The sequence below is a fragment of the Haliotis rufescens genome, unplaced genomic scaffold, assembly GCF_023055435.1.
Source record: "Haliotis rufescens isolate VD_foot unplaced genomic scaffold, xgHalRufe1.0.p SCAF_3, whole genome shotgun sequence".
In the NCBI taxonomy this organism is placed as follows: domain Eukaryota; kingdom Metazoa; phylum Mollusca; class Gastropoda; order Lepetellida; family Haliotidae; genus Haliotis; species Haliotis rufescens.
Genome location: NW_025964001.1, coordinates 40,441,427 through 40,460,397, shown reverse-complemented (window position 1 = coordinate 40,460,397; position 18,971 = coordinate 40,441,427). Strand labels below are relative to the sequence as shown.

At 41.9% G+C, this 18,971-nt stretch overlaps 2 protein-coding genes across 2 annotated transcripts; both read left to right on the top strand.

The window, feature by feature from the left end:
- The first annotated feature begins 1,775 nt into the window (after window positions 1–1,775).
- LOC124125139 lies at window positions 1,776–7,440 on the top strand. The gene is made up of 3 exons (XM_048403799.1): window positions 1,776–1,921; window positions 4,730–4,966; window positions 7,048–7,440. The coding sequence occupies exons 1-3, from the start codon at window positions 1,858–1,860 to the stop codon at window positions 7,401–7,403; spliced, it is 657 nt and encodes a 218-aa protein (XP_048259756.1). The 5' UTR covers window positions 1,776–1,857; the 3' UTR covers window positions 7,404–7,440.
- A 690-nt stretch (window positions 7,441–8,130) lies between these two features.
- LOC124124759 (protein-glucosylgalactosylhydroxylysine glucosidase-like) lies at window positions 8,131–18,491 on the top strand. Its single transcript, XM_048403422.1, has 11 exons — window positions 8,131–8,267; window positions 9,510–9,715; window positions 10,860–11,070; window positions 11,733–11,958; window positions 13,487–13,655; window positions 14,308–14,335; window positions 14,533–14,658; window positions 15,904–16,025; window positions 16,683–16,780; window positions 17,475–17,606; window positions 17,962–18,491. The coding sequence occupies exons 1-11, from the start codon at window positions 8,158–8,160 to the stop codon at window positions 18,421–18,423; spliced, it is 1,890 nt and encodes a 629-aa protein (XP_048259379.1). The 5' UTR covers window positions 8,131–8,157; the 3' UTR covers window positions 18,424–18,491.
- The last annotated feature ends 480 nt before the right edge of the window (window positions 18,492–18,971 follow it).

The window sequence follows — 18,971 nt, the reverse complement described above, 5'->3', positions numbered from 1 at the left end:
GACCATATACCATTTCAATTATTCAATTGTGAATATAATGTTATGATAATTTATTGAAACATATAATATCTTTTCCTATTTGTTTCCTGACAGCAACTTTGTTTTTCGTTTATAAATGACAATTAACTGATCATTTGACTGGCCTGCATAGTCATATATATTTTTCTTCAATGTCAGTGTGACATTGTCACAATGAAAGTCGCCTGACTCGCCGCTAGCATACCGGGATACCTGATAAATGCACGAATAAATATACACATTAATAAAGCACCAACAAAGTGTCATTTTAATCTATGTAGCAACTCCAGAAACGAGTGCTAGGCTGTATTGTCGACTGTCGGTTGAGAGTAAACTGCAAACACCAGGTGAAGGCCTGATTTAACCTTTGAAACTCTCGGGGACCGATCATTTGATATTCTGAAAGGGGACGGGGGTTGGGATTTGGGCCTGACATTCTTAATTTGTTTTTAAATATAGATCCACTTGTGTATATGTTACAGTTAGACTGTGTATCTGGATATTTCGCGAAATCCCTGAAACGTTTGACTGAAATAATGCCGATGCGACGTTAACTTTGAACTCACTCACTCACTACAAGAATATCGAAGACTTTTTCACAGACCAAGATGACCTTTACATGCAGGTTAATGTTCCTAAATCATCAAGATATCTGACATTCATACGATTATTTAGAATTGTAATTTATATTTTTCGTTTGACTTGTTTGCATAACTATTGTAAAATTAATCATATTTTGCATCTGCGAATCAACACAAATTTTTAAGTATTTTGTCAGCATGTTATAGTAGGGATAAAATCATACATACTTTTTTGGGGTACTTCCCCCTGGGGATTTCAGGTAAGAATATTCAGGCACCTGGCAACCCAGGCGGGGACCGCTGCTCATGATGTTACTCACTGGATTGTCTGTTCCATTTTTGTTTGTGTAGTGAAAATAGCATGCAAAAATGTAATACCACCAGGGCCATTGAGCTAAATACTAGTATCGGGGTATGACTGAGATATTGTTAAACATCGTAAACTGCGCGGTCTCTCTCTCTCTCTCTCTCTCTCTCTCTCTCTCCCTCTCTCTCTCTCACTCACTCACTCTCTCTCTCTCTAGTTCTCTCTCTCTTTCTCTCTCTCTCTCTCTTGAACGGGAATGATTATAAGAGTAGAGAGAGAGAGAGAGACCTTGCGCAGTGCTATTTTCACACTATTACAAGGTAAAAAACTAGGTAAGTTGACATTGCATTATGTGACCATACAAGTTCCACGTGTCATGTCCTGAATGTTGTGTCCTGTCATGTAACGCGTATATTTACGAATACTATGTCAGCTGCAGGTGTGGCCGCGCTTCAAAGAAGCAGACAAATTGCTCCCGAATTGCTTTGTCTGTACGTAACCGATTGATAGTTAGCTTGTGTGCTACCTGTCATCTTGTAGCCAGTATTACTGTATGTCATTCACAACTGATCTACTTAAAATTACTGTGTGGAAATCACACATTGTAACTGTCTTATGGTGTCCTATGAACCATACGACTGGACATCACTTTCGCCATGTAATCAGTCTGCACCACCTTTACTATGTGAAAGTATGACATCATTCTTTTAAAGATGTAATTTTAAAGCGTGACACGTTAATAAAGTATTTCGCCGTCGCAATGTCGTATTTCTTATGATGATGTCGACAACGCATTTTTCTTTGGAACTAAGACTATATATAAACGTGTGTTGGTAACACCACTGCCTGAACGTCTTGCTCTTCAATATGGAGCCTTTCCTGTTTGTCAGATACGTCATCACCTTCTCCGCCGTGGGTGTGAGCTCATCACAGGAATACCACATCTTTCCTATGGGCAACATATCAACCCTCAGTTCCAGACTTACCGACTTCAATAGCCACCTTCAGCCTCAAGGTAAAGGTAGCTCGATAGTGTTTTGTTTGTTGTTTAACGCCGCACTTAGCAATATTCCATCTATATGACGGCGGTCTTTAAATAATAGAGTCTGGACCAGACAATCCAGTGATTCACATCATAAGCATCGATCCACGCAATTCGGATACGGTGACAGACTTCAACCAAGTCAGCTAGCCTGACCACCCGATCCCATTAGTCGCCTCTTACGGCAAGCATGGGTTGCTGAAGACCTATTCTACCCCGGATCTACACGGGATTCGTTCGATGCTGGTTGTTGATATCATGCATAACGCTGATATAAAGTACGGGCCAAAGAAAGTATACATCATGTTTGATGGTGGCTAAAAATGAAACAAAGAAGACGCGGTTATTCCATAATGATTTGATACGAGTATCAAAGTTGTTGGTTTTTTTTACTTACCTTAAGACTGTTTTCAGCCAGGTATCGTTCAGGTAACGTTTGTAATATTGGGGTCAAATCCAATTTTCAAGTGCATACTTTCTGTTGCTCGACAGTTTTGTTTCTAATGGGACATAAAGCCACATAATATTAAACGATATTTCGAGTTGAAGGAATTGCAGAATTCTCCAGTAGGGCTCCAACGATACAGGAAGGTCACGATACGATACGCATCTCGATATTCTGGTCACGATAGGATAAGTAAATGGTTTAAAAAACAAGACCTAAAGCATGTCAAGATTGAACCTTTCATGATTTTGGAACAGTCAAAATTATTTTATAATAACAAGACTACTGAAGTTGTTCAGCTTCAAAGTGGAACTTTCTCTAACTTTCCTTCAAAACAATTCAAAAGTTAATAATTAATAAATAATTAATGTACTCCACCGGTGATACAACATCAAAGAATTTTGATGCAATGGTCGAAGAAATTGTATCTGAAATTATTGTTTTATCAGGAATAATATATTCCAATGTCGTGTTACCTTAGTTGCAGCTTTTACTAATTTATATATATATTTAAAATTATAAGAACCACAAGTGTAGCATTTTGGTTCTGGTGATTGCTGTTTCAGGATATTTTTACGTATGGAACAATTTGACCAGTCACCCTAGGGACTTCCCGTGCTACATGTATTTCGATTGTTGTGAGCATGTGTGGTTGTAATTATGTGGCTACTCTCCCAAAAACATAACGATCTTAACACAAAACATACAACTTGAAAAATCTAAGTTGTATCAGGTCAGGCTTACTCTTGTTGTTCAAAGAAGATGCTATAAAAAAATTAATTTGTTTCAAAACACACAATAGAGTCGCATTGTAACAGACTGTGGGCGTCTTCGTATTTGACTTCGAATACCGATATGTACAAATCCATCAACGCAAAATACAAGTCTTTCTCTAGCGAGAAGCACGGTGTAGTAGCCAAGCGGTTAGAGCATTCGCTCGTCATGTTGAGAGCCCGGGTTCGATTCCCCACATGGGTACTAAATCTGGTGTCTCCCGCCGTTATTTTACTGGACAATTGCTAAAAGTGGCGTTAAACCTCACTCACTCACAGGCAAGAATCAGCACATGTACCTCCATCACAAGTCTGTGTAAGAATGTAGATGCACGACATGGCAAATAATGGTGCCGAACTAAAAAATACAATTTACTGTAGTCATGAGACAATCACCAAGCATTATCTTCACAATTTTAACCCACTCGTGGCCCCTCGTGTTATTCCAAGACAAGACCCTCTCTAGGCTTTTTTTTCAACTAGAGTCCGTCTTATGGCCAATGGGCCTAGCAAACAAATAGTCAACTGTTTATATACACCATGCGCCATTGGAGTGTACGTTTGTATGACTAGTTTCTACGGAGCAGGGTGGCCATTTACAACCTCTTTTGATAGTACTTGTGCCACTTTGGTATATTTTTATATTCAAAATATACCTGAATACGCACAGTTTTGAGAATTGATTCTTTGACAATGTACATGCTGTCATACTCGCATCCCAAATGGTTCGTCCTGTTTTTTTAACATAACATGGTCATTTGGAGAGACGAGTCCAAATGCACGTTATTGAAAGGGGCGCGTGGTGGCGAGTGTGGCTAGAACCATACTCGTGAAAGTCAGATCTTAGTTCTCGCTACCGATTAGTAGTCACGTCAGAACGACCTTTAATCCAACTTAGAGAGCGTCGCTTACCAGATCGTGTGAGTGACCGTCTAAATGTGTCTTCTAATCATGCAACCTCGAAAAGATTGACACGGGTTATTCTGAACGACAGTTTACAGGCTGTACGACTGCTACCGGCAAATCATCGTCTACCTCACGCTTTAAGGGGACAAACATTTTGAGACGATAGAGACATTCCACAGGTCGTGGGAAATATTGTCATAAAATCTTGACCATCTTCTATCGAACATCGCTATTTTCCAAAGCCTAGTCGGGAATGGAAGTTGCCTGTTTTAAATTAATGTTGTATAGCTCGAGAAAGCTGCTTTCAAAATGGCTAATGTCAGCTTCTTGTAAGTCATATCATTGGTCGGTATAAGTTCGCGAAAGGTCGTTATGACGTGGCCTGTAATATACAGCGAGAGTAAAAGTATGGTTTTAAGCCGCTTTTAGCAATATTCCAGCAATATCACGGCGGGAGACGCCAGAAAGGGGCTTCAATCACTGTACCCATGTGAAGACCACTAGGCTACCCCACCGCCCCTCCGGCCCTTTCGGCAGCGAGAACTAAGATCTGATTTTTACGACATTGGTTAAGAAGACCTTTACATTTTGTCTTTTGTAAATTGAATGAGACTGATTTTTTAAAAAACAGAATCATAAAATTGACATTTCTTGCAGAATATGATTTTCTTGTCGACCTGACAACCGGACGTTACATCACGCACACGACAGACGTCACGTGGCACTCGCCGCTGGTTTCCTCCGGCACATGCGCAATGAGAGGTGTCCTTAAGCTGAATTTTGGCGCCCCGGATTCTCCTTCAAGACAGAACGTTGTTCTCATCTATCTGTGGTTTAGTTCCCCGAGAGGATGGAGCGTCGACATAGGAGACTCTGCGGCAAATAATGGATATGGTAAATATTGCATATAGACTGCTTACTTTGAGAAAGTATTTGTTAGATATTGAAATAGAACTGAAACGTGGTCCAAACCCGCGTTGATTCCTTTGAGTACCTCTCCTTTCCCTGGAATATTGATAAAATTGACGTGAAACCATACTCCACATATACACTAGACATTTACTCATTGGAGTTAAATGTGTAAATAGAGGGTTGTACGGGATTCAACGATCTGAATGAACTTGTACAAGATGGGAGCGAAGGTCGGGGGTGTAGAACATTCTGCTCATAACAACCAGTACACCTCGCTACAGCTACGAAATAACAAGTTACAAAGACACGTTTTCCATGACAAATTTAAGAAAGTCGTTGTTAATGAACGTACACGACTGCACGTTAAAATCACTCAAACTAAACATTCCCGACCTAAAGTAGACGAAAACTCCGAGGGAGTGTGCCTGACTTGTGATTTTGTGGGCCAAAACATCCAAGATATGAACTATAACATTCCCTATTGACGTCCTTCGTAAAACGCTGTGCAGATGACGTTTGTCTTTTCTTTTACTGATGTGACCCTGCCCTTCGTTTGAAGCTGCCACGAACACACAATCCAAGCTGATTTTTGCTTTGTCAGTATAGGGTCGTACAGTTCATGTGAACTTCTTTCGCGAGCGCTCCGATTTCACTTTTTTCCTAAATGGTACGAACAGGATGTAAATTCAGCTGAGAAATTGAACTATGTTGATTGCACAGCGGGGATACCATCTTCCCGAGGCAAGAGCGTCCACTAGCCTTCTTATCAAAGTCTTGTTTCAACCCTTGCCACATGAAGCCAACTCTCCTGTGCTAAATGTGACTGGACTATCGCACAAACCGATGGTCCAATCAGAGAACGTTTCACAAAATCAACATCCACGACTGGTACACCTTCGTATGAATGTGATTTACCGCTGGAATATGTCATTTTCATCTTTTAAACCCCCAAAAGAATGCCTATGTTTTTGTGTCAGGGATGAAATTGCGAATAGTTTCGTTGTCTGATCGACTTGATCGTCGCCTACGGTAGTCGCCATCTTTGATAAGAACAGCGATCTGATTGGATATCGCGTTTTCATTCCAAGGGGCACAACTCGTGATCTACGCGAGGTGGCGCCATGGTCGAGCCACGAAGAGTGGCTTTGTTGTGGCAAGGGTAGAAACTAGGCTTACACGCTTGCCCCGGGAAGATGCGGGGATACCGGCAGTGTGAGTGACCGAGTGTAGGTCCAAGATTCAAAGTGCAGCGCCGTTTGTCCTTTCATGTTGTCTTACAGTTGTTCTGCGTACTAAAGTATTCAATTACCATTAGGTGAATCAATTCTAAAATAAAGATATTGAGCGTTGCTCCTGTAACGTTTGCACACACAATATCAGGAACATTTTGTTTATGCGTATGCATAGAGAAGTCAACAATGCCCATGTTTGGGCATATATCAATATTCATGCGTAAACAGAGTTGTTTCGGTTTGGTTTGTGTAACGACAAAAGTAATATATTTACACTTAAATTGATATTTAACGTGGGTAAAAGAAACAATACCACACTCACTCTTTAACAAGTAATGATAAACAACCTCCCAGTTACCCTCAATGTACGAGGACCGCCTTCGTGGTCTAATGGTAGAGCGTCCGCCCGGAGAGCGGAAGGTCCGGGGTGCGATCCCCAGCCGCGTCATACCAAAAGACGTTAAAAGATGGTACTTGTTGTTACCCTGTCTGGCGCTCGGCATTAAGGGGCTAAAACAAGGACTGGTCGGCTCGGAGTCAGTATACTGTGTCTGAATGGAGTATTCATGTTAAACTGCGGCATGGTTTCTCAGTGTGCTAGCACTATAAATCGGCATCAGTCCGGACTAGTACAAGCAGCCACACACACACATACACGTGCATGCACGTCGCTATATAAGTGCAATAATCTTGGACGCGACGTTAAACCCCATATCACCTCACCTCACCTCAATGTACGAGGATAGTGTTGGTGCTGCCTCTTTTCAAGTGGTATCAACCGTTGATGCATTACTCCCTTTGACTGACATGGCGTGACATTGTGTTCACCAGGTGGCGACTTTAGGCGGCGAACAGGACGGGACGCCGAAGTGAGTGGGCGTGGATCTTCCCTCTTTGTCGTGGGCAGCGACTACGACACAGGTCGACCTAGAGTGAAAAGCATTGTTCGAAACTTCCTCCTTACCGAAGTCTCCATCATCATCGCCGATGGTATCGTTGTGTGGAGCAACTTGGAGCAAGTGTATAACGCGACAGTCGGAACCGATCTCTTCGCTTTGAATGGCCAACCAGACATTCGGAACAACCCACCGAACTTCGATATCTATCTCGGACTTAACCGAGTGATAGCTTACCAGGCTCGACGTGGAAGAGGTCTTTGCGCTGCTGGAGTTTCCTGGCTCAATTAATTGACAATACAGTCTGATAATAAAACCCGAAAACTGATAACCCCTCCACGTGTGTTTGTGATTTTCATTCTCATTACCTTGGATAATTTATTTGGCCATTAGTGATAGCTCAAGCTACAATGCTCTGCAAAACTTTTGTTTGGTACTGCATTTGGTCCAAGGACACTTGTTGACTGTTAAATGGCCGATTCCCTAACGATCATTGTGTGTGGGGCTGACATTCCGAAGGTGCAAGGCATTGACGTTGCCTTGCAATCACAGGTACAACCCAAACGGCTATTTTTTTTTATATGTGTGTGTGTGTGTGAGCGTGTGCGTGCGTGCGTGCGTGCGTGCGTGCGTGCGTGTGTTTGTCTGTGCTTGCTACGTCCAATCTTCCATCCACCAGTATATATTTTTAAACACTTAGCCTTCGAATTCCACTGCTGGATGATAAATAAATGCAAAAAATAATTTACCTCATGTTTTACCTAAAAAAGCGAAAATGTTCACTGACAAGTCAATAAAGTGTTGGATTTGTGTCATTGTATGTATTGAAGCAGAGACCGTATCTGTCTGTCTTTGTGAGTCGCTGTGTGTGCCTGTATGTGCCTTGTAGCAAATCCCCCCCCCCCCCCCCCCCCCCCAAACACACACACACACACACCTGCCGGTCACTCACCTAGCTGCAGAGTTCAAATAGTTGTGTTGTTATGCCGTTATCTCTGGTCAGAGCTTGTGCCGTTATCTCTGGTCAGAGCTTGTTGGTCAGAGCATGAACACAGCCAAGATGTCTGCCTGTGTGGTGTGGATGTTGATCCTTGCCTGGGTGTCCCATGAAGCATTTTGCCTGAACCCTCAAGATCATATTCTGGAAACAGATGAGTATGAAACCTAATGATAGTGAAATTGTCGTGAAGCAAGGATGCCTTCAATAAATATGTCACTGATATCAGAATGTTTAGCGGTATACACTGTACCCACGGGTATGTACGTAGATATTGTGTGTTTGTGGTGTGTGTGTGTGTGTGTGTGTGTGTGTGTGTGTGTGTGTGTGTGTGTGTGTGTGTGTGTGTGTGTGTGTGTGTGTGTGTGTGGAACTAATTTGTCGAAACGCGTGTCAGGTTGCAAATCCATGGCTTATCACATTCCCTTTTTTTCCTAAATGATACGGACAGGATGAAAATTCAGTTGATAGAAACTGAACCATGTTGATTGCCCAGCGGGGATACCATCTTCTCGAGGCAAGAGCGTCCATTTATCACATGTGTTAGGTAAAATAATCACGTAATAATCTCGTCATTATCCCCACTGATCCCGTCAAAATTGTACCCGTGAAGGTCCGGGGTAGAATAGGTCTTCAGCAACCGCTTGTCGTAAAAGTCGACCATGCTTGTCGTAGCGGCGACTAACGGGATCGGGTGGTCAGGATCGTTGACATGCTTGGTGCATGTCATCGTATCCCAAATGCGTGGATCGATGCTCCTTATATCAATAACTGGATTGTCTGGACTCGATTATTTACAGACTCTTGTATTGACATTTTATATTATATAACACGAATCTATACATTTATTAATTATTGTTGTTGGTTTGTAGTTTAACGCCGCACTCAGCAATATTCCAGCTATATGACGGCGGTCTGTAAATAATCGAGTGTGGACCAGACAATCCAGTGAATGACAGCAGTGAGCATCGATTCACGCAATTGAGATCGACATGCATCAACCAAGTCAGCGAATCTGACCACCCGATCCCGTTAGTCGCCTCTTACGACAAGCATGGCCACCTTTTAGGGCAAGCATGGGTTATTTAAGATTGACTGTATTTTTTCGGTTCATTGAGGTATGACTCGAGCAACCGATATCCAAACTGGATGAATCCGTGGGTACACTGTGTGAAGCTTATGTTTGGTGTCCTCCCATGATATTGCTGGGATATTGCTAAAAACGGTGTAAAACAATACTCACTGACTTGTTTTTAAAATACCAATGTGAATGCATTATACAAATTGTTTTACCACAAATTGCATAGCTCTATAATTATTTTCCTATTGAATATGAAACAAAGCCGAATTGCGTTGGTAGTTACGGCATAGATAAAGACCTTTATTTACTGTCGTAATAGTTTTCCTCAGGACGACAGATTCCGGCCTGCCATCGGAAACGGACATATCGCCACCAACGTCCTCAGTGACACTATATACATGAACGGCGTCTTCAACGGCAGGAGGAGCGACAGTCACAGGGCTAGAATACCCGCTACGTCATCCATTGACGCCATTGACAGGGGACACAACTCGTCACGCCATTATTCACTTGACATGCTCAGAGGTACACAAAAACGTGGTAGGGGGTGAGTGAGTATGGTTTTACGTCGTATTTACCAATATTCCAGCAATATCACGGCGGTCTTCGGCTAAACGAGCGAACGCTTTAACCACTAGGCTAGCCGACCGCCCCTTCGTGGCAGGGATGTAACGACACTGGCCTTTTACATCAATGAATTGCATAAATTCACGATATTTGTATAGTTGTGAAATAAGGATATTTAGACCTATCTTATTTAGTAAAACGTGATGAAATGATAATGAAGCTTTTGGGCCTAGATAATGTAAAGAATGATCGAACCTTCAGAAAATCGTTTTGAAAACTGTCGGATGTGTTTATTCAAATGATTATAATCCTTGTTCTTTTCAACAATTGCATGTTTTATCTTGTAACACCATATGTACGGATAAGGAAAACGTCAAAATGACGTTGAAGAGATTTTCAAGAAGCGATACATATTTTTACATGTGTAAGTCTTTGAACAAAGAAAATATAGTTTACATCACGAACAAATTTCCTTGTTTTTACGCATTCACGCCAAACTAAGTACTTGATGTCATAGGTCCAAAAAGAATAATTGCTAGTTGGCAGTAGTACACTAACTTAAGTGAATATTAAACATCAAAGCTCGACAATCATCCGCCCCTGATGTGTGTTGGATGTAGCTTTGTTGTGTATATCGTTCCAATACTTATAATTTTTACCATTGAATGAATAAATAATAAGATTAGCTGTCAAAAGAAAGCATTCAATAGGTTTACAATTCATCACTTCTGGGGGGCACGGGTGGCCAAGGCGTCTAAGGCGCCGCGGTTCGCTGTGCACAGTTGCGTCCCTTGGGTACGCCAGAAACCTATGATTGTGGGTTCGAATCCCGGTTCGCCCCGGTTATGTTTCTAGGTTTGTCAGCACCATACCCGTTTTCGTGGGTTTCACCGAAGTTGTAAACGTCTGAGACCTGCATCATTTCGGGCTTTCCTTCCACATTAAGCTGACACGCCACGATATAACTGGAATATTGTTAAAAGCGGCGTTAAACCCAACTCACTCACTCACTCATCACTTCTGGTTTGGGCAACTATTTCAAAAAGTATGTTTCGACCTCCTATTCAGTGTTATCCTGATGTTATCCTGATTTTCTCCACAGGTATTTTCACACAGACTATCAAAAGAGACGATGCAGACATCGCCATACAGTATTTTGCCCACAGAACGATGACTAGGCTGCTTGTCACCATTGTTACTATGACTAGACGTCGCCAAGGGGTGATTACTCTCAACTTGACCATAAACCGTGGTGAAGATAGTAACGATCTCACCAGGAGCATCCCTAATATAACTCGTGGCAGTGACAGAAGGTGAGGGACACCGAAAAGTGAGTGAGTGAAATAGTATTTAGCAATATAAGAGAAGACAAATCACAGATCACACCCACAGCTGGCATGGTCTGGTAATCGAACACAGCAACCTCACATATCGTGTTAAGTTTTGTAACCCACTGTTTTCCCACTGAGCTGCGGAGGCAGGTGATCTTAAGTCGTTAAATTTATCATGTCATCACTCCAGCTAGTCCATGTTGCACGTTTTTTTCTCTCGCACGCTTTGAGCGAATTTCATTTGTACCGCGTTGAACTGTATTGTTTCACATTAAGGTATGTCGATGTTTTCTTAGTTTTTCTGGTGTTTCTTGCATTCAGACCGTTCATAAGTTGGATAAAACACGCCTCCTCGTTTTTGGTTGAAAATGTAAAACCTTGAGCTCGGGAAAACTTTTCCTCGCTCTAGGTTTTACATTTTCAACCAAAACCTCGGGGGCGTGTTTTATCCTATACGTAAAACTCAATTAACGCATTCATGCAAGCTATATTGATGCTAAGCATTTTATGTAGGACACACTACATTATACTGCATTCCATTGTGTCATATGCATACCTCAAGTTGATATCCATGTGACAAATATATCCGATATGAACGGATTTTAAATTTACCATGTTCGGCTTAACGTTATTCAACACTTCAGGGAGTACATGGCAAGGACGAAAATACCGGAAGTTGACGAAGGTCAAAGAACCAGAGTATTCCAGTTCTGGACGCACGTGCCAGATCTCCTTGTCCTGAAGCCTGACAATGCCAACATGTCGTCGGTGTTCATAACCGCCATCAGCACCGACCTTGAGGACGCCCTCCACGCCTACAACATCGCCATGGCCATGTCTTCAGACACCTTGCTGGTCACCCACGCTGAGGTAGGCCATCTCCCGACTTGACGTTTCGGTTATTCTTCATCCACTTAGATCAACATCAGAATGTGACCTAAATGTATGTCTTCTAGCGTCTTGCATGAACGTATGGCCAATAAGCCTCTTACTTACCTCCCTTGAAACATCTTTTGGCAAGCTCCTCACAGCGAAAGTCCGTTCGCGGAGCTCTCTATACTATCGTTGCCACAAGTCAAAACTCCCCACTGTGATAGGTGGCCCCAACCAGGCTTGGAGTTCAACTCGTAACCAATGACCGTTATGTTTACAAACAAGTGACGACTGTCGTGACGCCGAATACACTTACCGCTGATAAATTTGTTTGTCAATTTGAATTTCTATTTCACTAAAAGTATCATCTTTAATAGTAAGAATGGTTGGTTGATTTTCCGTTAGTCTGCAATCTCGAATCAATCTGATTATTAAAACAACAAAGTAAATTCATCTGGAAAACATGGTCAGTCGTAAACCTTTTCAAAATAAAATATGATGGCATTCCCAAAGACATAAACAAAAGTATAAACGTTACTACATATGGGGTTAGAGGGCAAATTTCAAGATTCTTGTACTGGCCGCGCCCACACTGGTGGCAGCGATGTTACCGAGAGTGTAACGAAGGTGTCACGCACTGGGAAGGAGCTTGATCTATTGGTCCTCTGGTGATTCACTTACGATTGAGTTAATATTGTTTTCGGCTGTCGTCAGCAATAGTTCAGTAATGTCGGCGTAGGCTGTAAGGCATCGAGACCAGCCAAGCAAAGCCAGAAGCTGATAGTCTGTAGAGTTGTTCGCGCAGTCTGACTACGGTGACACGCAGTCAAATTGTAAACACACGATTTGAAATCCCTGTGAATTCAGTACAAAATACCTTTTCCGTTCCCGGCATTCCCAAGGATCGATGACTTAGTGACCTTGTTCACTTTATTAAACATTTATATTAAATGTTCAAGAAATATAGGTAAAATCTATGCGGCATGTTTGTTGTAGTTTCTTTGTGTGTACGTACGACCAATGGATCTTAGTGTTTGATTAAATGTATCGTCTTAACAGGTACTAGTATTCAGTAAAGGGTAATTTCAAGATCCACCCATCGCTGGAATATACGCGTTGTCGAAAGACGACACGTGAATCAGTTTAGTTTTCGAATATTGGGTGAATCAGTCAGTTCATCAAGTTCACTCTAAAAGCTAATATGAATCAGATTCAAAAGATTTTCTTCAAGAACTTCAAGAACTTCTCAAGGGGTCATGATATACCGCAAATTAGCTTTGAACGTATTAGCTAAGAACACAAGTAATCGGAAGTTAGATTTCAGTGTGAATTAAGCCTTTGCCTTCTTCCGTCACGGATATGCTATTCTTTGAGATGAGAACAACGGGCAGTGCATCAGGAAGACATGTGTATATTATGCACTTTCAGTGAACCGTCGCAACAATACACCAACATGTGTTTAAGTGTTACAGTTCATATCATCATTTCTGAAAAGGGAAAAAAAACAACCAAAAAATCATTTCAGGCCTGGCGCAAGGTGTGGGAGGAAGGTCATCTGGAGGTGAACGGGAACCAGGATGTAGCTTTGAGTCTTAACGCCGGTCTCTACTACATCCTGTCTTCGATTCCCCTCAGTCGGGACCCGCTCAACCCCTTCATGGGACTCAGCCCAGGTACTTTCTCCATTCCTCTAGGTTCCTGTCCCACGAATCGTTTGAACTAATACTATGAAACTCTGTCACGTATGCATTCGTCGGTTGGAACTAAATTAACGTTTATTAAGTTCGGTCTATTTGGCAGTTCAACCATTTTGGCGAACTATTTTGGTTCGAATCAATCAAACAATAATGAAAATGTGAAATAATGTTTCAGTTTCCAACAACGAATCTAATACAATATCTGGTACTATTAAAGAAGAAAATTGGCACGGGAACATGGACCACAGCTCCCTTTAATGGGATTCGTTATAAACTTAAACTGCAACGTTAGTGACCAACCATTTTGGTTTGAGATCAGCGTTTTTTTAATGGATTGGCTCAATTATATTTTCCAACATCAGCAGGTGTTCAGTTATTATTAAAATAAATATAAACACTAAATGTATTCTTTGGACACCTGTCTGCAAGAAAGGGGCATATAGTTATATTTCCTACAATGCGAGGCATATGACAAAAATCAAAGGACTGTTTACAAGCCACAGTGATGAAACTGGAAGTTGCCCTTTCAAAAATTCTACATGCAAATACTTCTGCAGCTTAAAATAACAAATTAAATGGTTCAGGACAAAGTCAAGTTCTCGGGGGGGGGGATTAAAATAATGAAGTAATGACAAGTATATATGCGCAGGTCAAGGCCAGTGTCAGCTGAATCAAAGGTCAATTGCACTTTCGAGTCAAGTCTGCTCCGTAACCTTTAGGGGGAATCATGATACGAGTATGATGACCACTTCCCTTTCGTTAAAAACAAAGTCTGTGGATGCAGGTTAAACTGACAAGGCACAGGTCAAAACTGGTCGTAATCCATTCCCCACGCCCTATCCATACCCGACTAGTGTACACTTCATTAATGTAGCGTTGTGCTTATAGGCGTCATGGGACCCGACGAGTACCACTACAACGTCAACAACTCTGTCTTCACAAACTACAACGCCAAACTGAGTCTGGAGCTGCCAGCCTATATCAGAGACACCTACAACCCGTACGTTGACGCCACGGTGATACACATTCCAACAGGGACGGTCTGACGTCATGATAAAAGTGGGGCCTTTAAAAGTGTTGGCAGCATTGGAGAATCGCGAGGACGGCAGGGATATCCGTTTCCATACCTGTGCTTGTAGACCTAATCATTTGATTTTGCCAACATATGTCCGAATTTCTACTTTGTTCATTTTGTCGCTGTTTGGGACATCTGACTGCATTTCGTAATGTTGTACGTATTTAATATGGCGAGGCTCTAAAAAACGTGAAGTTTCAGTCTGAAGTTGGTTCCTTTGATAAAGGGCAGTTACTCTAGCGGGCTAAAGATTGCGGCGATAATCGACCAATGACAAAGATTTTGTTGTGCTCTAACAATATGCCTTGAGCAATTATGTGTAGGCCATTGTTGTTTTGCCTATATGGTAATCAAGCCACATTTTCAAAACAAGTGTAAGTTGGAACATTATTTCCCGTTTTCACTGTCCGACTAACTATTCACCGAGCTTGTGGCGTAATATAATAATGAACAAACTCCAGGAAAACATACAATGTGAAGGTACCGTTTGTAAGAGTTTATCTTTGACGATAGAATTTAGGAATGGCATTATGCTAAAGAGGTTATCACGCTTGTATGTTTTGGGATGGTAAATATCCTGAATAAGGAATAATCACTATGTACAGTATACTACGGTTATAACGAACTCAGGGGGGCTGGTTATTCTAGTTCATTATAACTGAAGTTCGTTATAAGCATATGTACAACATATATACAGAAAATGGCCGTGACGAAATAAAACAACAGTTCGTTATATCCGTCAGTTCCTTACAAGCGTGTTCGTTATAAACTTAGTTTATTGTATTTGGGTTATGATAATGATGGTTTTGACTTTAATAGTAATGATTATGGGACCGAGGCTGATGAGTGTGTTTAGCCTCCCGGTACAGAATAGGACCCGTGAAGATCCTGATTAAAATGTCGTAAAAGGCGACTAACGGGATTTGGTCAGGGTCAGGCTCGCTGACTTGATTGATGCATGTCATCGTATACCAATTGCGTTAGATCGGTGCTCATGATGTCAATCTCTGGATTGTCGGGACCAAACTCGCTTATTTACAGACCGCCGTCATATAACAAACAAAACAAACAAAGGGTACGGGACACCGAATAACGGAATATTCGTGGAATATTTTACGAGCGCTTACATCATTGCCCTGTAAAACGTTATGCGGTACTTTTTCTCTGCAGGTATCTCAGTGAGACAGAGCAAGGCGAAATAGACACATTCTCCCATATTGCCAAGAACATGTTGATTCTGTTTGATGAGAAGAAACAGTTTCATCCTCAGTTCGAGGGATTTGCTCTCAATGGTAATACAAATATCCTATATTATAATTAATCCCTCGTCAATTGATTTTCAGAAACCCATGCTTGTCATAAGAGGCGACTAACGGGATCGGGTGATCAAGAGTGAGTGAGTGAGTGAGTATGGTTTTACGCCGCTTTTAGCAATATTCCAGCAATATCACGGCGGGGGACACCAGAAATGGGCTTCACACATTGTACCCATGTCGGGAATCGAACCCGGGTCTTCGGCGTGACGAGCGAACGCTTAAACCACTAGGCTACCCGACCGCCCCGGGTGATCAAGAACGCTGACTTGGTTCATGCATGTCATCACATCCCAGCTGCACAGATTGATGCTTAATCACTGGATCGTCTGGTTGATACAATGTCATCTTATTCCAGATAATCATTATGTCAATCACTGGATTGTCTGATCCAGACTCGACTATTTACACACCGCTGTCAAATAGGTAGGCTGTTGCGGAGTGTGGCGTTAAACAAACAATGCCAAAAACTCATAACTGACAATTTTGTTTGATTTTCATTTGATGAAGAGGGTGAATAATAATAACAATAATAATAATAATAATACATCTTGATCAGATGTGCTCATGGTCGTGGTTTTTAACTATAGCGGCCCGATAGGCATATTGTAACGTATGACCTCGTGTGTTATACAGAGAGCATCAAACAGTCAGACGTGGTGCTGTTAGGTTTCCCGCTCTTGATGTCAATGCCACGCAACGTGAGAAGGAACGATCTCGTCATCTATGAAAAAGTAGGTTGGAACAAGAAACTGATTTGTTGTTTTCTCGACAGGCAGAACATTCATCGCTATATATGCGGTCCCCATCATGGTCGTAAGGGAACATCCTTTTGAATTGTATGGGGGGCATTTTTTATGATCTATTTTTTTCAAGCTGTACCCAACAAACTATTTATTTACTAAGCACCATCTAGAAATCTATTCATCTTCAAGATTAAAGCAAAAATGTTGACGTTTGGGTATTTTCCACAAAACAAACTATTATGGATTTCTCACCACTGCCAACAAGCTATTCATTTTGGTCATATTTCTGAACAAGCTGTTCATTTAAAAAATCTCCCAACCCCCACAACCCCAACCAAATCCATCACCCACTGAAATAATATGGATGCTCCCTAAGGCCTCATAAACATAAGATACGGGTACATGGTAGCATTGGCATCAGACTATTGTTTGAGCACAAGGCGTCAAGGTCGTTCCGCAAATTCGTCCATTGGTACCGCAGACTCGAACTGTGTTTATTCATGAAACACTCACTAGTTGTTGCTAAACTCATTATACTTCTGGCGAAACAGCTGACATCACACACATGCATTGTGAACATTATTCCTATCAAACAAGTAAAAATCAATAAGAAGCGTCAAACGATTTTTCAAATTTCATTGAATTAATCAGAAATAGATTGATCTGTTGTGTGTTGTGTCAGTTGACCGATCGTGTAGGTCCGGACACCGGCACGTGGAGCATGCACTCACTGACCCGACTGGAACTGAATGAGAAGGAGGCGGCGGCAGACGACTTCCGGATGATGTTTAGGAATATCAATGGTCCTTTCAAAGTACGTTACATATTCGTGCATATACTGAACAAAGAACGTTTTGGAACATGAATATATAAGTCCACGTTAGACCGCGTGAACATTTACCTCATTTGTGTGTGTGTGTGTGTGTGTGTGTGTGTGTGTGTGTGTGTGTGTGTGTGTGTGTATATATATATATATATATATATATATAGTATATAAAATATATTATTTAGGGGGCTGAAGGGGGATTAAATTGTGTGCTCAGTCTTCACTTCCAAGAATATTCTCGATCCTGAACTAACTCTTTTTATCGGCATGTGGAACTGAACAAATTCTGAATCAACTGGAATGTACTAGAGGTGCATGTGACAAACATTCTTATTTTTACCAGATATTCAGCGAGAAGCCGGCATCAAACCCTTCTGGAATCCGCTGTGTTAATTTCATCACTGCCGCAGGGGGGCTTCTTCAGACAGCCATATTTGGTTATGCAGGAATCAGATATCGCAATCACCATCTAGACATAAGACCACGGTTGCTCCCCAACTCGACTGACTGGGCGGTCAGAGGTCTTCACTATCAGGGCTTCACTGTGGATGTAGAGATTTTCCAGAACATGTTCAAATTAACCCTTGTCAAGGATAGAAGGGATAAGGAAATATGTTTGTCAAATAAGAATGAGGCATGTGAAATCCTGAAGCTAAGGAAAAGTGTAACTAAACCACAGCAGAAGTTCAAGATCTTCATCAGAGACCCAAGGGTCGGGACTGCAACTTTAGCCTTGAGGATACAACCTTCAGTTCTTCTACAACTTAGCCTCTTACTGCCATTGGTAACTGTGTTTACATTGTAATATATGGGCATGCATTCGAGCTTTATGACACTACGCTGGTTGGGTACAGGGGCGGATCCGGGATTTAAGTGATGTGAGGTGAAATTGGGTTTAACGTCGCGTCCAAGATTATTGCACTTATATAGCGACGTGCATGCACGTGTGTGTCTGTGGCTGCTTGTACTAGTCCGGACTGATGCCGATTTATAGTGCTAGCTCACTGAGATACCATGCCGCAGTTTAACATGAATACCCCACTCAGACACAGTATACTGACTCCGAGCCGACCAGTCCTTGTTTTAGCCCCTTAATGTCGAGCGCCAGACAGGGTAACAACAAGTACCATCTTTTAACGTCTTTTGGTATGACGCGGCCGGTGATCGAACCCCGGACCTTCCGCTCTCCGGGCGGACAGGGATTTAAAAAAAGGGTGGGGGGTCCACTTGTGTGTTTGGTGGAGGGCGTTTCGGTGGGGGTGGGGTGCACCTAAAAAGCCAGAAACACGATATAGTTATTCAACAACCAAATCAAACAATGTTATCATGGTTGATAGGAGATTTCTATTTACA

Bases quoted from the DNA above. Each gene is read 5' to 3' on its own strand.
- LOC124125139 (XM_048403799.1), top strand. From the start codon at position 1,858: ATGGGCAACATATCAACCCTCAGTTCCAGACTTACCGACTTCAATAGC. The intron at 1,922-4,729 runs GTAAAGGTAGCT...CATTTCTTGCAG, and splicing joins TAGCCACCTTCAGCCTCAAG to AATATGATTTTCTTGTCGAC. The intron at 4,967-7,047 runs GTAAATATTGCA...TGTGTTCACCAG, and splicing joins TGCGGCAAATAATGGATATG to GTGGCGACTTTAGGCGGCGA.
- LOC124124759 (XM_048403422.1), top strand. From the start codon at position 8,158: ATGAACACAGCCAAGATGTCTGCCTGTGTGGTGTGGATGTTGATCCTT. The intron at 13,656-14,307 runs GTTCCTGTCCCA...ATATATGCGCAG, and splicing joins TACTTTCTCCATTCCTCTAG to GTCAAGGCCAGTGTCAGCTG. The intron at 16,026-16,682 runs GTAATACAAATA...TGTGTTATACAG, and splicing joins CGAGGGATTTGCTCTCAATG to AGAGCATCAAACAGTCAGAC.